Here is a 13,764-nt window from a genome sequence, read left to right as displayed (position 1 = left end):
CTTCCTGCCCTTTGGGCAGGGGGCTGGACTCGATGATCTCCCGAGGTCCCTTCCAGCCCTGATGTCTATGAAATCTATGAAAACTTCTCCCCAAAATGTTTTATAACACAGAAAGAATTCCCAGAAGCCTTTTTCCATAAAACTAACCAGAACAGAAAGCATCCCCTGCTTGCTTGTTTTTTGTTCTTTTGCGGGGGGGGGGGGGTTTGTTTGTTCATTGGGGTTTAATTTTTTGTTTTATCCTGTTTAATATTAGAAATTCAGACCTCTTCCATCTTAGGATTCCTCTGGATGACTGGAGAGTTAATGACATAATGGTTCCAAGGAAGTTAAATCTGAGTAATTGCAAAAGGATTTTTAAAATTGGTTTGTTTTGGTTTTTGGCAACATTTCTTTATCTCAAATACCTGAAAAGCATTTGGGAGAACAATATTCTTTGTGAAAGCTCCAAACCCCATTTTCTTTCCATTAAACTGCTGCCAACAATTTGGTCATGTTTGGTCAAACAAAAACAATATAACAAATAACAGCAAAACTAAAACTCAGAACCACAGTCAGTATGTGCATCCCAGAGGAGCTCCAAAGGAAGGTAATATTTGATTCTTCAGTTCATGTTTAAGGTTTCACTTTTTAAACCAGGTACAAGTTGGAGATATTGAAAAGACACTGCAGCAGACTGCATAACTGGGTAGTCAACAGAGCCAAAAGCACAGTAATAATAATAATAAAACGCGTATGAGCTAGACAGGCAGGTCATGGTTATCTTTATTTGAGATGGATGGGAAAAGATATCCTGAAACCATGTGCTGACCAAGCAAATCAAAGGTATAAGACTTTCCATGGACATATGTCATCGGTCCAGAGCAAACTGGAATGTCTACCATGCCAGCACTAGCGAGCACAGAGCAGACTCTGCTAAATACTTTAGCTTCCACATGAAAAGACGTCTCTCTCAGCTATGCCGAGCAACAGGAAATGTGGTTGTCTGAACTGAAACCATTTCGGACAAATGTAGACTTACCCCAGCCATTTCTTTGCTTAGTATCTCTCTGGCCCTCTCCTCATTCATGCTCAGTTGAAGCCAAATTGGGCATGTTTTGATGAGCTTGTCAAGAATGCTGATGCCTGGCAGGGGAAAGCAGTTCCTCAGAGCGACAGGTGGATCTAGCTGTGTCTTGTCGTTACCTTCGCCAGTATCTGTGACAGAACTGAATCAACACAGAGTCCCTATTAAGCCGAAGTGCAGAGTGACAGTAGTATAAATATGTGCATGTTCGCATATGCATGCAGACACAAAGCACTACACAACCAGCATTACGAGAGATTAATATTAATACAGCAGCCCTGAACTAAGGCAGTTGCACCAACACACAGTAACAACTCACACCCCAAAGACAAGAATTCACCTCTTGGTTTGAAACCCCACAAACACTGGTGAGGCATTCTTCCCTGAAGCTGGGTGGGTTGTGGACATGCCCTTGCCCCAGCCATTGGTGAGGATATCTGAAGAACTGGGCTGAGGCAGGCTGACAGACATCTGGTGGAAAGCTAGTACTTCCACTGCCCCGTGCTTTACCTCTTTGTGGACAGATGCCTGCCAGCTGTAAGGCCCTGATTCTTCAGCTTACATATATGAATAATTCTTATTTATGCTAAAGGGAGGTATTTGTTCAGTGCAGTGGGAGGATCAGGGCCCCTGGGTGATCAAACCAGCATTCAGGAATTTCAGATGCACTTCGTTATATTGTGTGCCAAAGCCTCCAATAAGACCCATGAGCTCACACAGTCAGAATGCCTTAGGCTCAGCTAGTCTGCATGTCACTTCCAGGCCTTCTTCCATTGTTCAGTACCTTTCAAGATTAACCCAAATGTCCCAGTAGAGGCATTTACTGTGGAACCCTTCCTGTCAACCCAAGGCCTTCCAAAAGAACGTGCAAATATTGGAGACTTGGAGAGTTTCAGCAGGGCTGCATTTGATAATCATTTCCGTACCTATCTGGGGGCTCTTTAGATACTCTGCATGAGAAGGTAAGAAGACATTTCACAGTTTAAAAATAATATTGCTATTCCCCCCCCTCTATAATTACGTTCTTCTGCAGATGCTGGGAGCCGGTGGGAAGATGATTGCAAAGCCTGACATTTGAATCCTGCCCCTACCTACATCAGAGTTCAACAAGCACAGGTGCGCGGGTGGAGTTGTGGTTTGTTAATATGGAACAGAGAAGTCCCCCACCCGTGGGTACAAGTAGAGTGAGAAATCATGCAAAAAAGGAACATGGTGCATGTAGGAGCTCGGAGTTTCTTGAGTATGTCCAGTGCATGCAAGAATAGAGGCATCAGTTTATTCCTTAATAACTTTAGATTAATCCTCTATCTCCAATAAATAAGGCTCTAATTCAGGTAGGAATCCAAAGGTTACAAGTATAACACATCTCCAGGGATCCTGGTTTTCTCTGCTTAAAAACTGCAAATTCTCTGATTCAAAAAAACCTAAAATCCGTGATTAAAATGAAACATCACTGTGTGTGTGTGTGTCTCAACTGAACATAATATTTTCTTGATATATTTACTATTTTAAAGCAGTTTGGAAGCCTACCAGTGCTCCTATCACTATAATAAAATAAATTCTAAATACCTATACATTTTGGTATTTTATTTGGGGTTTTTTATCATGGAAAATCAGAGCTCCCCCTGCCCCCATCACCAGGACACAGGTCCAGGCCCCTTACTCCCCACCCACAGCCCCCTGCCCCATAGCCATGGGGCCCCCAGCTGCCAGGGCTAAATGGCCAGGGACCCAGGTCTGCAGCCCCAAGCCCTGGCTGCCACCTGCAGGAGGCAGAGGCTGCTGCAGCAGAGTGGAGCCTGGATCCCCCTCTCCTGGGGGTGACACAATTGGGGTGGGGGGCAGGCTCAGGCTCCCTGCCCTACCACCCCCACCACTCCTGGGGCCACTGCAGCCCAGTAGGCAGGCCCCACCATGGCAGGGCAGAGCAGGGCAGGGCTGAGCAGGAAAAATCCTTGCTGCTGCAAGCCCTGTGCTGCCATGGCGACACACCCCCTGCCCACCCAGCAGCAGCAAGGGGCACAACTCCGTGCTGCCACCCCCACTGCTGCCAGGCATGCAAGGGATGCCTTACAGGGTGGCATGGGGCTTGCAGCAGCAAGGATCTTCCATGCCTGGCCTCGCTCTGCCCTGCCATGCCAGCTCCTACCCACTGGGCCACAGGGGGAGGGCAGCATGGCAGGGAGCCCCAGTCTGCAGTGGGCAGCCTGCACCCACCCCGTCCCTGCCCTGTGCACATATCTGGGTGGCATGTGCCCCCCACGCTCCCTCAAGGAGTATATGCAGTGGCAGGGATCCTGCCTCATCTCCCCTCACCCCACAGACAAGCTGCCTGCGGCTCCATTCCACTTCCAAACCCAGCCCTGCCCAACTACCTCTCTCCCTATGGAGCTTCAATACCCTCTCCCCCCACCAGACTTACCTGCAGGAGCTGCTCTCCAGACTGCCTGGCAGCCATGTGCCTGTGTGAGAACGCACATGCTCATGGCGCCCCCTGCCTGACCGCCTCCTCCCGCTCCTCCCAGCCCCTTGCAGGCTGGAACTCTGTCAGTCTGCAGAGAGCAATTTGCAAAAGTGGAAAATCCACATGTTTCTCTGTTAAAATGAAAAATCTGCATTTTTCTTACTTAAAAGGGAAAATCTGTGTGTGTGTTGGGGGGGGGGTCCATAGGAAACAAAAAACCCGGATCTCTGCTCATCTCTCTAAGAGAACAACCCTTGGGAAGCCAAGTGTCCTCAAAGACAGAGATGACTACTGGATACAATGTGATCAAGCCAATGAATCAATAAATAAAAAGGTATTTAAAACATAAGCTATAGCACATATGCATCAAGGTATGGAGTGAAAAGAATAAGTAAAAGAAAAGCAGTAGCCCAGCATCAAGTTAATACATTATAATAACAAACTTCTTGACAAATAAACACCAATGAACTGGCAAACTAACAAAGCCCCAGTGAATATGGTAAAATGCAGCAGCTCAGGTAGTAATTAGGGTTACAAGAGCAATGTTCAAGACAAGCAAAGATTTTAACCCCATGGTTATTATTAACACAGTACCCCCACGCGTCAGAAAATGCAGCCACAGCCCAAGCATAGGTTTGCAGGTTAGGAACAAGGGAGATCAGATTAACAAGCAGCATGAACGGCTATGTGACATTTCTGTTCCTTTGGCTGGAGCTCTCACAATGTAGTGAAATCCTGTGTCACCACAAGCCTGTCCCTTAAGCCAAAACATTATCTGAGGATGCATTCCTATCTGTGTGGACACAAGATGTTGATTCCTAGCTGTAGCCCCAGTCCAGCTACATGTCTTTTTACGTCAGATTTGTTGGGGCAGTTAAATGAATATGGCTTTCTTTTTCCTTGATTTGGTGTCACTTTCTTTTTTGTGGTAGGTAAGAGTTTTGTTTGTTTGTTTGTTTAGAGACACAGCTGTTAAAATCTGGAGCACATTTTTAAACTAGGTCGGATTTCAGACCTAAATTGAGACTCTTTTCAAAAGCTCTAATTCAATGCAGTACACTTGGCCCAGAATTTAGGTTTTGTTAAAGTAATTTTTAAAAAGCCTGAAACCAATAGTGAGCTTTCATGTTCTTTTACAACATCCACATCAGCGCGCGTGCGCATGCACACACACACACAACACACACACACAGAGTGTTAAACTATGTATAATATATATATTTCTCCTAAAGCACTGCACTAGTGTATGATAATCTGATATTTATTGCAAGTGGAGAGAAGTCCAACAAACAGCAACTAGCAAAGCAGGCTTCTATTTTTTTTCAAAATAAAGTGTGACGATTTGTCACATGTGGGGAACTTTCTTTTTAAAACTGTAATGTGCAATTTTTAGTCCAACAGCATATTTAAACATAAGTACAAAGTAAAATTAAATCATAGCTTTTGCAAATTATCACAATTCATCCTACACACACACATTTTCTCTCTCTCACTTTTTTCAACAACTGAAAAAAGTCCTGTGCTAATTTTATCTTGAAACTGCCTGCCAGGGAAACATTTGTGAGGTGATGACATTAATAATTAGTGGAAGAAAGGAAATGAGATATTTCAAAATATGTGGAATACAGTAGAATACGCTGCTTAAGTGCATTTAGCTTTAGGACAAAAAAAAGGCTGGGCACTTACCCAGGCTCTTGGTAAACCGTGCTCATTAACTACAGGGACAGCTTCTACTAAGCTTGTTTTTCTAGGCTTTATGCCCCTAATTATTAGGGCCTAATAGCAACCTAATAGCAATCATCACACATACAAGAGGCCAAGCACTGACAGAAACCCAGTCAGTGCAAGGCTGCTTTAGAAGCCTTGAAATTGATAGCTCCTAGCCACTTTCACCAATTATGCAGTTCAAAAAAGGATGTGGCAAAATCCACAGGGGACTCAAGAATTTGTGTGCACTTGCACAGCTTATGTACTTAAATGAACTGCAGATAGTAGATGTATCTTACAGGTAAGCAACATGTAACATCTGGGACTGTCATGGTGTTGTACAGATAAATGTATTGCACACTTATCTGAGCACAGCACAATGGATACTGTAAGTGTTGAATGAAACCCTATTAAAAAAATCAGCCAATGCGACATGACAACTGGATGAAAAAGGGGAACAGTATTATTACTGGTATTGTCATAGGACCAGATACAAGCAGCTGATTAGGGCATTCAAAAAGCAGGAGCCTGAATGATTCAACTTTTGCAGGTAAGTCTAACTTGCCTAGGTTAAACCAGTTTGGAACTGCACAGGTATGCAAGCACATGTCTGTAGTTGCTCAGGCCAGGCGCTGGGGGCGCTAGAGTGTGCCCTCGGCTGCAGGGAAGTTATGGGGGCCATGGCAGGTCTGGGCTGAACTGGCCAAAAAGGAGTTTACTTCCGTCCTTCCTGTGCCACCAGCAGGGACCTGAGCCAAGTCTGCTAGGCGCTCCCCCTTGCTGCTGAAGCAGTGGGGCAGTGTGGCCCCTGAGGCAGAGTGGGGCAGGGAGGAGGGTTAGTTTCCCTTCTACCCCACTGCCAGCCCAGTCTGCCCACCTCACCGCCGCACTCACTCCCTGTGGGGAATAAGCCCCTTGGTATCTCATCTGCTAGATGCTGCAGGGAGGGGGAATAACCCCCACTCCTACCCCCCGCACAGGGCGCTGTGGGCCAGCGTCTGGCCATGCCCCTACAGCGGGAGGGGGCAGGGCCCTTGGTTGGGGCAGCAGCACCTGTCATTATGTCAGCGAGCGTGAGCCCCTTACAGCAGGGGACCCCACTATGGGGCAGGCAGAGCTGCAGTGGACTATGTGTGGCAGCACCGGGGCCTGGAGGAGGCCAGAGCCGCCCCCCGCCCCCATCACAGCAGCCCGCAGCAGCTTTCCTTTCCCCACGACACCCTGCCCCTCCTCTGCCCTGTCACGGTTGCTCCCCCCTCACTGCACCAGTGGCCTGTGGGGGCACTGCCAGCTGGATGGGCGGATCTGGCCAGCAGAGGCGCTTTGTCTGGACCCCAGTGGGTCCCTCAGTCCTTCTGGGCCGAGGTGCCACTCCCTAGGGACGCAGCTGTGCTGGGGCTGCTCGGTGGTGGGGCTGCCTTCCTAGGCAGCCTGGTTGCAGCAGCTCCCTTGCTGCTGTCATTGGCCCCAGTCCTGCAGTACAGATGGGGACCAGCACATACAGCCCTGACCCTGCACACCTTGAGCCAGCTCCAGGCTCACCCATGTGGGCTGAGCAGTGGCGGCGCACAAGAGAAACTGCAGCTCAGCACAGGTGGAAAGTGGCCTCTCCCCTCTCGCTGCTGGCGCTTCCAGGTGCGGCCACCCAGAGCTTGCGTCGGGCTGCCCAGCGTCTCCACCGCAACAACACCGCCAGGCCAGATCCGCCCAGCTGACGGCATCTGGCCGTGCCCCAGCCTGCCCGCTGGAGTGGTGACGGGGGAGCGACCATGACGGGATGGCACTATGCTGTGGGGCGAGGAAAGCTGCTGTGGGCTGCTGGGGTGGTGGTGGTGGCCCTGGGGCTGCTTTACAAGCTTTGCACAGCCCACTGCAGCTCTGTCTGCCCTGCAGCGGGCCACCCCTCATCAGTCAGGAAGGGGCGCACACTCCACAACATAATGACAGGGGTTGCTGCCCCCACCAAGGGCCCTGCCCCTTCCTGCTGCAGCTGCCTGGTTCGGGCATGAGCAGACACCGGCTGGCAGGGCACCTTGAAGTGGGGCAGGGATGGGGTCATTCCCCCTCCCTTCGGCATTTGGTGGAGGAGACAGCAGGGGGCTCATTGCACCTCAGGGAGTGAGCACAGCAGCTATGGCAGGCAGACTTGTCTGCTGGCGGGGTAGAGGGGAGACTAACCCTCCTCCCTGCTCCCCTCTGCCTCAGGGGCCATGGTGCTCCACTGCCGCAGCAGCGAAGGGAAAGCACCCAGTAGACCCGGCTTGGGTCTGTGCCGGTGGCACAGGGAGAGGGGAATTAAACCCCTCTGTGGCCAGACCCTTCCCCTGCCTGTCTCTGCTTGGTTGGGGAGCAGAGGGGAGGGGCCAACCCAGCTGGGCTGGAGCAGAGAGCCCAGCCCCAAGAGCATGCCAGGATGCTGGGGGAGTCTGGTGTAAGTTAAACCAGGAAGGGGTCTGGGACAGCCATTGCATGAACTGGTTTGTGCCAAATCAGTTAAGCTGATAAGAACAGATTGAAGACCAGGTTTATCTCAAACTGGTTTCAGCCATTTTCAGACTGGTTTATGTGCACTAAATGCCTGTTCTGTTACAAGTTTAAACCAGTTTCTGATCACTTAAACCAGTTTGTGTGTAATAGCCCAGCCTCTAGCCCAGGTGCCTAAATCTGAAGACAGATGCTTATTGGGGTTCTCTAAAGCACTTATAGATACATACTTTGCCAAATTTGTTCAGTTCAGGTAGAAGCTCCAGTGTGCTAGACCTGGGGCAGTCAACCTGCAACACAGGTGCCACAAATGGCACAGGGCACTGCTGTGTGTGGTATGTGGCAGACTACGGAGGGGACAGGCAGCACAGTGACAGATCTGGCAGAAAGTAGAACATCTGATCAGGTAGAGAGTACAGGGCAGGGAGCAGAAAGTTGAGTGGCAGGTCAGGGAAAGTTGAGTGGCACCTGGAAAGTGCAGGGCTAATGTGTGGTTCCCCAACCAAAAAGGATGCCTCCCACCGTGCTAGATACTGCAAAAACACAAAGGTAGAAACAAGCAATCTAATGCTCCCATTCTGCTGTGTACAGTATAACATGCTGGCAGTCAGCCATCTCTGAGCAAAGGCATCTGTACTCCAGGAGACTTGTTATAGTTGAGTTCTCCCACTGCTATGCATTGCAAGATCAGGGGCTTATCTAAAGATGAATGGCAGACATCAAAGTTTGGGCTAAGCATCTTGTACTATGTTGCAGGGATTGATGTTATCTTTAGACTGGATAACATTGCTGTTAGTAATGAAGAGGGGAAACTACAAGATTCACCATATTAATGATAGCCAGAGAAGGAATCCTATTGGTAAGTAAAGCAAACCTCAGTGAAGGCAGGAAAATAATACAAAATAGTGGAGAGTCAGGCATTTGAAACACAGGCAGAAAATAACTACATGATGTTCACCATGGAAGAATGAAGACTTCATCCAAGGAATGGGAAAGCAGTTCAGTTGATGTGGAATATGGAAAGCAGTACTGCAAGAAAACCAGTGGTGAGAGTGAACAGCAAATGAGTTTGCACTGCAGCAAAACACCAAAAAAGGTAAATGCAAAGGGAAAGTTTAGGCTAAATGAAGGGAAACTGCTGGGCAGCAAGGTGTACTTAAATGTTGCAAGACCTTTTTGTTTAGGCAAGGGTTTTGTGAGTAGGGTTAAACTGGGCTTTTGCTTGGGTAGTTTTTGCTTTACAAGTAAGTATCTTATTTACTATTTTAATCCGCTTGTATAAGCTATTTTGCTTTTTTCTGTATGCTGCCCTGAGCTTTTTTGGGAAATGGTGGCCTACAAATCTAATCAATCAATAAATTAATCTAATCAATCAACAAATCAACCAGTTAAGAAATACACTGTGGATAATCTCCCAAGGAAAGGGGAGGGAGCCCCATTACTTGATACTCCACAACCTACACATTTAAAATGTTAGAGAACACTCTGTAGAGTCAAATTCTTCCCTGGTAAAGAGAAGGAGTGACTAACCTGGCCATCTGATTGCTGGGCCCCATGACATGTGAGCAGCAATGCATGACATCTCCTCTGTACACAGCTTGTACAAGATGCAGATGCCAGACTACGGAGAAGCTTAGTTCAGCAATTTAATGTAGCTCCCTAGCAGACTCCATAGGTCGTTGCACAGGGAACAGAGGCAACTTCAGAGCTCCCTTTGCTCAGCCAGGTTAAAGGGTGTGCACGGGCTGGATCATTTAATCCTGAGCTTTTTGGAACCAACCTGCTGCCTTGTAGCCCCCTGTAGCTCTGCAGAGATATTGGTCTCATACAACTAAGAACCTTTTTGTTCCTTGTGATGTACATCTGAAATCTGCCTATGCCCCATTTTCGCACTGAATTTTTACTGCAAATCAGGATTACATCCTACAGCAGCTCTTCTCATTTAAATTCAAAAGGATTGCAAGAAGCATCCATATGGACTAATTAACTGCATAGAAAATACATTACAGTACCAGCCCTGAAGTCTGGAAGCTCTTTCAGAAGTAACAAGAATGACAAGGTAATTTGCTTTCTCTCTCAATACCAGTGCTATCAGATCATGCTACCACCATAATTCATATCCTTATGAATCAGGAGCCAGTTTTATAAACTGTACAGTCAACCTTGCCTCCCTCAGAAATGCAAGGATTGCCAAGGGCTGTAACCCAGCAATCTCCACAAAGAGCTGGGCCCTACTTCTCACCCATGTAACATTAATGTAACAGATTTCATTGGCTACCTCAGTCGCTCTGGGCATCGCTGTAACACAGACCAAGGAGATTTGGAATCTCAGAGCCATAACCAAACTAAGACCAATGTCTGCAGGCTGTAGAAACACCCTCACTACTGGGTAAAGATCAGGATTTCTGCCAGCTGTTAGGGTCCAGGGTCCAAGCCACACAACTGAGTTGCTCCAGTCCCAGCCAGAAGGTGGCTACAGCACAGACGCATACTCACCTGCAGAACCAAATGGGCCTCCATTTCATTCTGTTATCAGAGCCCAGTCCTCTGAGGAGACCTATCCTGTCTTGAAAACAGATGCTCAAGTTACAGCCAAGCATTGCAGTCTGGTAATTTGTAGGGATTTTGTGGTTTACTTAAATTATAAATTGCTACATCTGTTTTTCCCCTGGTTCTTATATTTCTGTCTTGGATCTTTTTGATTCCATGGATCCCTGTCTGGAGAAAGGGAAACAAAGATTGAGTTGTGTTGTCCACGTCCCAGAAGAAAATGGTGCTTTGGCAGATTTGGAATTAGTGCATGAGCAGGCATCCATGCACAGGGCTGACAGCCAGCTGGCTTGTTACTAAGAAAGAGACAAGAGATGTCAAAAATGCCACTTGTATAGATGAGAGCAAAAGTTTATTCTCTGGACTAAGAACATTAAGTTCCAAGAGGATACAATATAAGACAAACCCACTTTTGTTGGTAGTATACATGTGAGATTTTCAAAGGCTCATCTGTAAGGAGCATGAGATCTGACATATGGAGAGAGCTGATATCCAACAGAGCTGCCATTGCATCCCTGTTGAAATGATCTGCAGAACACTGGTAATTATTAACCTAGAGAAAGTCCAGTTGTGAGTAAAAAGCTGAGTGAACAGGACATGACGGCAGTGCTGCAGTGATAGCTGTTGAGAAAGCTGGCAGAAACATCCAAACAAATGAAACCAGGTTCAGATCTAGACCTTCCCCCTGACCTGTCAAAAAGCAAATAGCTGTACCTATGGCTTTTATAGCCAGTCTTAAGTAAAAAACGGTATTGATAAATTTGATCCCTAGGCTTTACACATGGGTGAAAGGCTACAGTGGACAGCAGCCAAAGAGGTGATAACCTGGAGTTCCATTAAATGGGCCCATGCCCCATAGTCTGGATCTGGATGTGGTACCACTTGCTATTCCGTCAATATTCTGGGATGGGGTTAATCTGGTGTGGTCAGTTTGAGACCATAAAGTGCTTTGAGCTTTGCTTCCCCCTCTAATATAGTAGCTTCCATTCCAATATAATCAGTCCCATTTGCTGTCCTGTCTTTGTCCCATAGACTATACCAGAGGTCAACAATGTTTTTGGACAGAGTGCCAAAAATACCGGCAACCTTGATTTGTAAGGTGTTGGTATGCAAGAGGCGGACAGCAGGGGAACCATGAGGTGCCTGATCCTTGTGGCAGCACAGCCCCAGCCCCTTCCCCACCATCCACTCCATGGTGCATGGACACCCACTACCAGCAACAAGCCAGGCGGCGGTTCTGTGGACTCCAGTGCAGCTGCCTGCAGCACCTCAACCTGAAACACAGTGCTCACAGCGAGTGGCAGGGAAGCTGCAAGCAGTTGCATCAGGGGCTGTGGAGCCCTAGCCCAGCTCAGCTCATTGCTGGTGGCAGATGCATGCGTGCCTTGGGGTGGATGGTGGGAAAGAGGCCAGGGCTGCACCGCCACAACAAAGATTGGGCCCCTCACAACTCCCCTGCCGTCTGCCCAGTGGCGTGCATGCAAAGTAAAATACTTTCACGTGCCATGCTCTGGCATACGAGCTAGGGGTTACCAGCCCCTGGTCTACATTATCCTCACTGAAAGCTAAGGCAGTGTCGATTTAAATTTTGAGGCCCACCTCAAATCTTGACCCTCCTCCTTTTGGCACAGCAGCCCCACTTCCTTCTTGTTCTATAAGGATGTTGAGGCTTATGCAAGGGACCCAAACTGACCCTTACGAATTTCTTCAGTCACTTCCTTTCAGTATAAGTACATGAAGAGAACATGACTTTGCATAGCAAAACACTCAATAAATTAGGAAAGCTATAATGTAAGCTGCTCACTCACTGTTTATTCTGCTTTCTTGTACATATCCAGTACTATCTTGTGGGAGATGTACAGAAGTCATAAATGTTTCCAAGCTAACTAAGAATCAAAAATTGTCTAGTGGTTCCCAAACCAAGGTCATGGTAACAGAGCACTTCTTGCTCACTGATTTCCTGTATCTATCTGTAGCTTTCCTGTCCACCATCAGCCTGGTATATCTTCTATCTGACTGAGATGCTGCTTATAGCATGGTCTTTCTCTGTGTTTTTGGCCTGTATGCCACCAGACATAATCATATTGTAAAACAGTAAAATTATACCAATTACAAGAAATGTTCCAGCAACCAACAGGTGAACACTATGAAACTGAAAGACTTATTTGCTGCTGAATCTGAAAAGGTGCCCTGTCTTCTGTTTCTGTATCACTTACACACTATTACTTCAGCAAGCCTCTTGATGTTCTCTATTTGTTTCCTGCTTTTTAAAACTCTTTTTGAAGCAGATTGTCCTAAATTTCAGTGATCAGGTCTTCTTCTATGTTCACTTCTGTAATCTTTTCAATAGCTGTGACTGGCTCAGGTTAGAGACTCTGCTTGGGAGAGCTCTGCTGTAACCTACACAGAATACACTGGTAGTCATCCATTTCTCAGAAGACGAGTGCTCTCATCACAGAAAACACCACTGCCGTCAGCAGTCATTGGTGACACTTTCAGTTGGAATTAGCCATGAAGACTCACAGAACTACTATTACCATAGGAGTGGTCCTCTAGGGCACAGTTTGAAGTGGACAGTTGAGGGTTGTGTAAGGAGGGTTTTACAGTCACTGACTTTACAGTCCATGTTTTGTGGGCAGGTGGAAGGCTTTAGTGTCTGGATCCCTGACCCTGGCACTCAGGAATAAACCACAATACCCTGGTTTTAATGGGACAGCACAGTCCTTTGCACTTCCACCCAAGTTCCATGAAAAGTACTTCTACAAGCATGAAATGCTTGTCATTAGCCTCCTTGGCTAGGGACAGACATTAAAAAAGGCTGAGCCTGAATTTGATTAAATCTTTGCAGGATAGTTTAACCTGGCTAGGCTGAACCGGTCTGTAACTGGCAGCTGACTTCCTGCCCTTTGGGCAGGGGGCTGAACTCTAAGATTTTTCTGAGGTCCCTTCCAGCCCTAATGTCTATGAAATCTATAAAATTCTCTCTGGACTGAGGAAAATCAGGCACATGCCTGCAGTGGCTCAGGCTAGAAGCCAGGGGGCACTAGAGCAGCCCTCCCTTCCCTTTTACAGGGCTCTACTGAGGGAGGGTGGCCAGGCCCCAGCAGGACCTCTGATTAGGGAAGACTGCCTGCACCATCCTGGGCTTTTCCCCGCTGGCTACTCAAGGGACAGGAGTGTTACCAGCCCTCAGCCCCCTGCTAAGCGCTCTGAGGCAAGGGGGGCAGGGTGTGCAGTGCATGCATCTGTTGATGTTATGGAGCTTTTCAATCTCCCTCTCCCTGCTTCTTTATACTGCCTGCACCAAACTGACAGGTGAGTAAACCAGCAGGGGACTGATAACAGTTTCGTAGTTTCATAGTTTCTAGGGTCGGAAGGGACCTGAGCAGATCATCTAGTCCGACCCCCTGCCATGGCAGGAAAGATTACTGGGGTCAAACGACCCCAGCAAGATGTGCATCTAACCTCCTCTTAAACACCCCTAGGGTAGGAG

At 47.6% G+C, this 13,764-nt stretch overlaps 1 protein-coding gene across 3 annotated transcripts in view; it reads right to left on the bottom strand.

Moving 5' to 3' along the window:
- The window catches only part of RIN3 (Ras and Rab interactor 3), a 112,611-nt gene that overhangs the window by 82,237 nt on the left and 16,610 nt on the right, over positions 1-13,764 (bottom strand). For all 3 annotated transcript variants that reach the window (XM_019552437.1, XM_019552436.1, XM_019552438.1), the window contains exon 2: positions 1,022-1,208. In XM_019552437.1, the coding sequence (XP_019407982.1) occupies positions 1,022-1,208 (187 nt within the window). The remainder of the gene's footprint in view (positions 1-1,021; positions 1,209-13,764) is intronic.

The sequence above is a fragment of the Crocodylus porosus genome, unplaced genomic scaffold, assembly GCF_001723895.1.
Source record: "Crocodylus porosus isolate Cpor-Errol unplaced genomic scaffold, CroPor_comp1, whole genome shotgun sequence".
In the NCBI taxonomy this organism is placed as follows: domain Eukaryota; kingdom Metazoa; phylum Chordata; order Crocodylia; family Crocodylidae; genus Crocodylus; species Crocodylus porosus.
The sequence above is the reverse complement of the archived record's forward strand: the minus strand, read 5'-3'. Positions and strand labels throughout refer to the sequence as shown.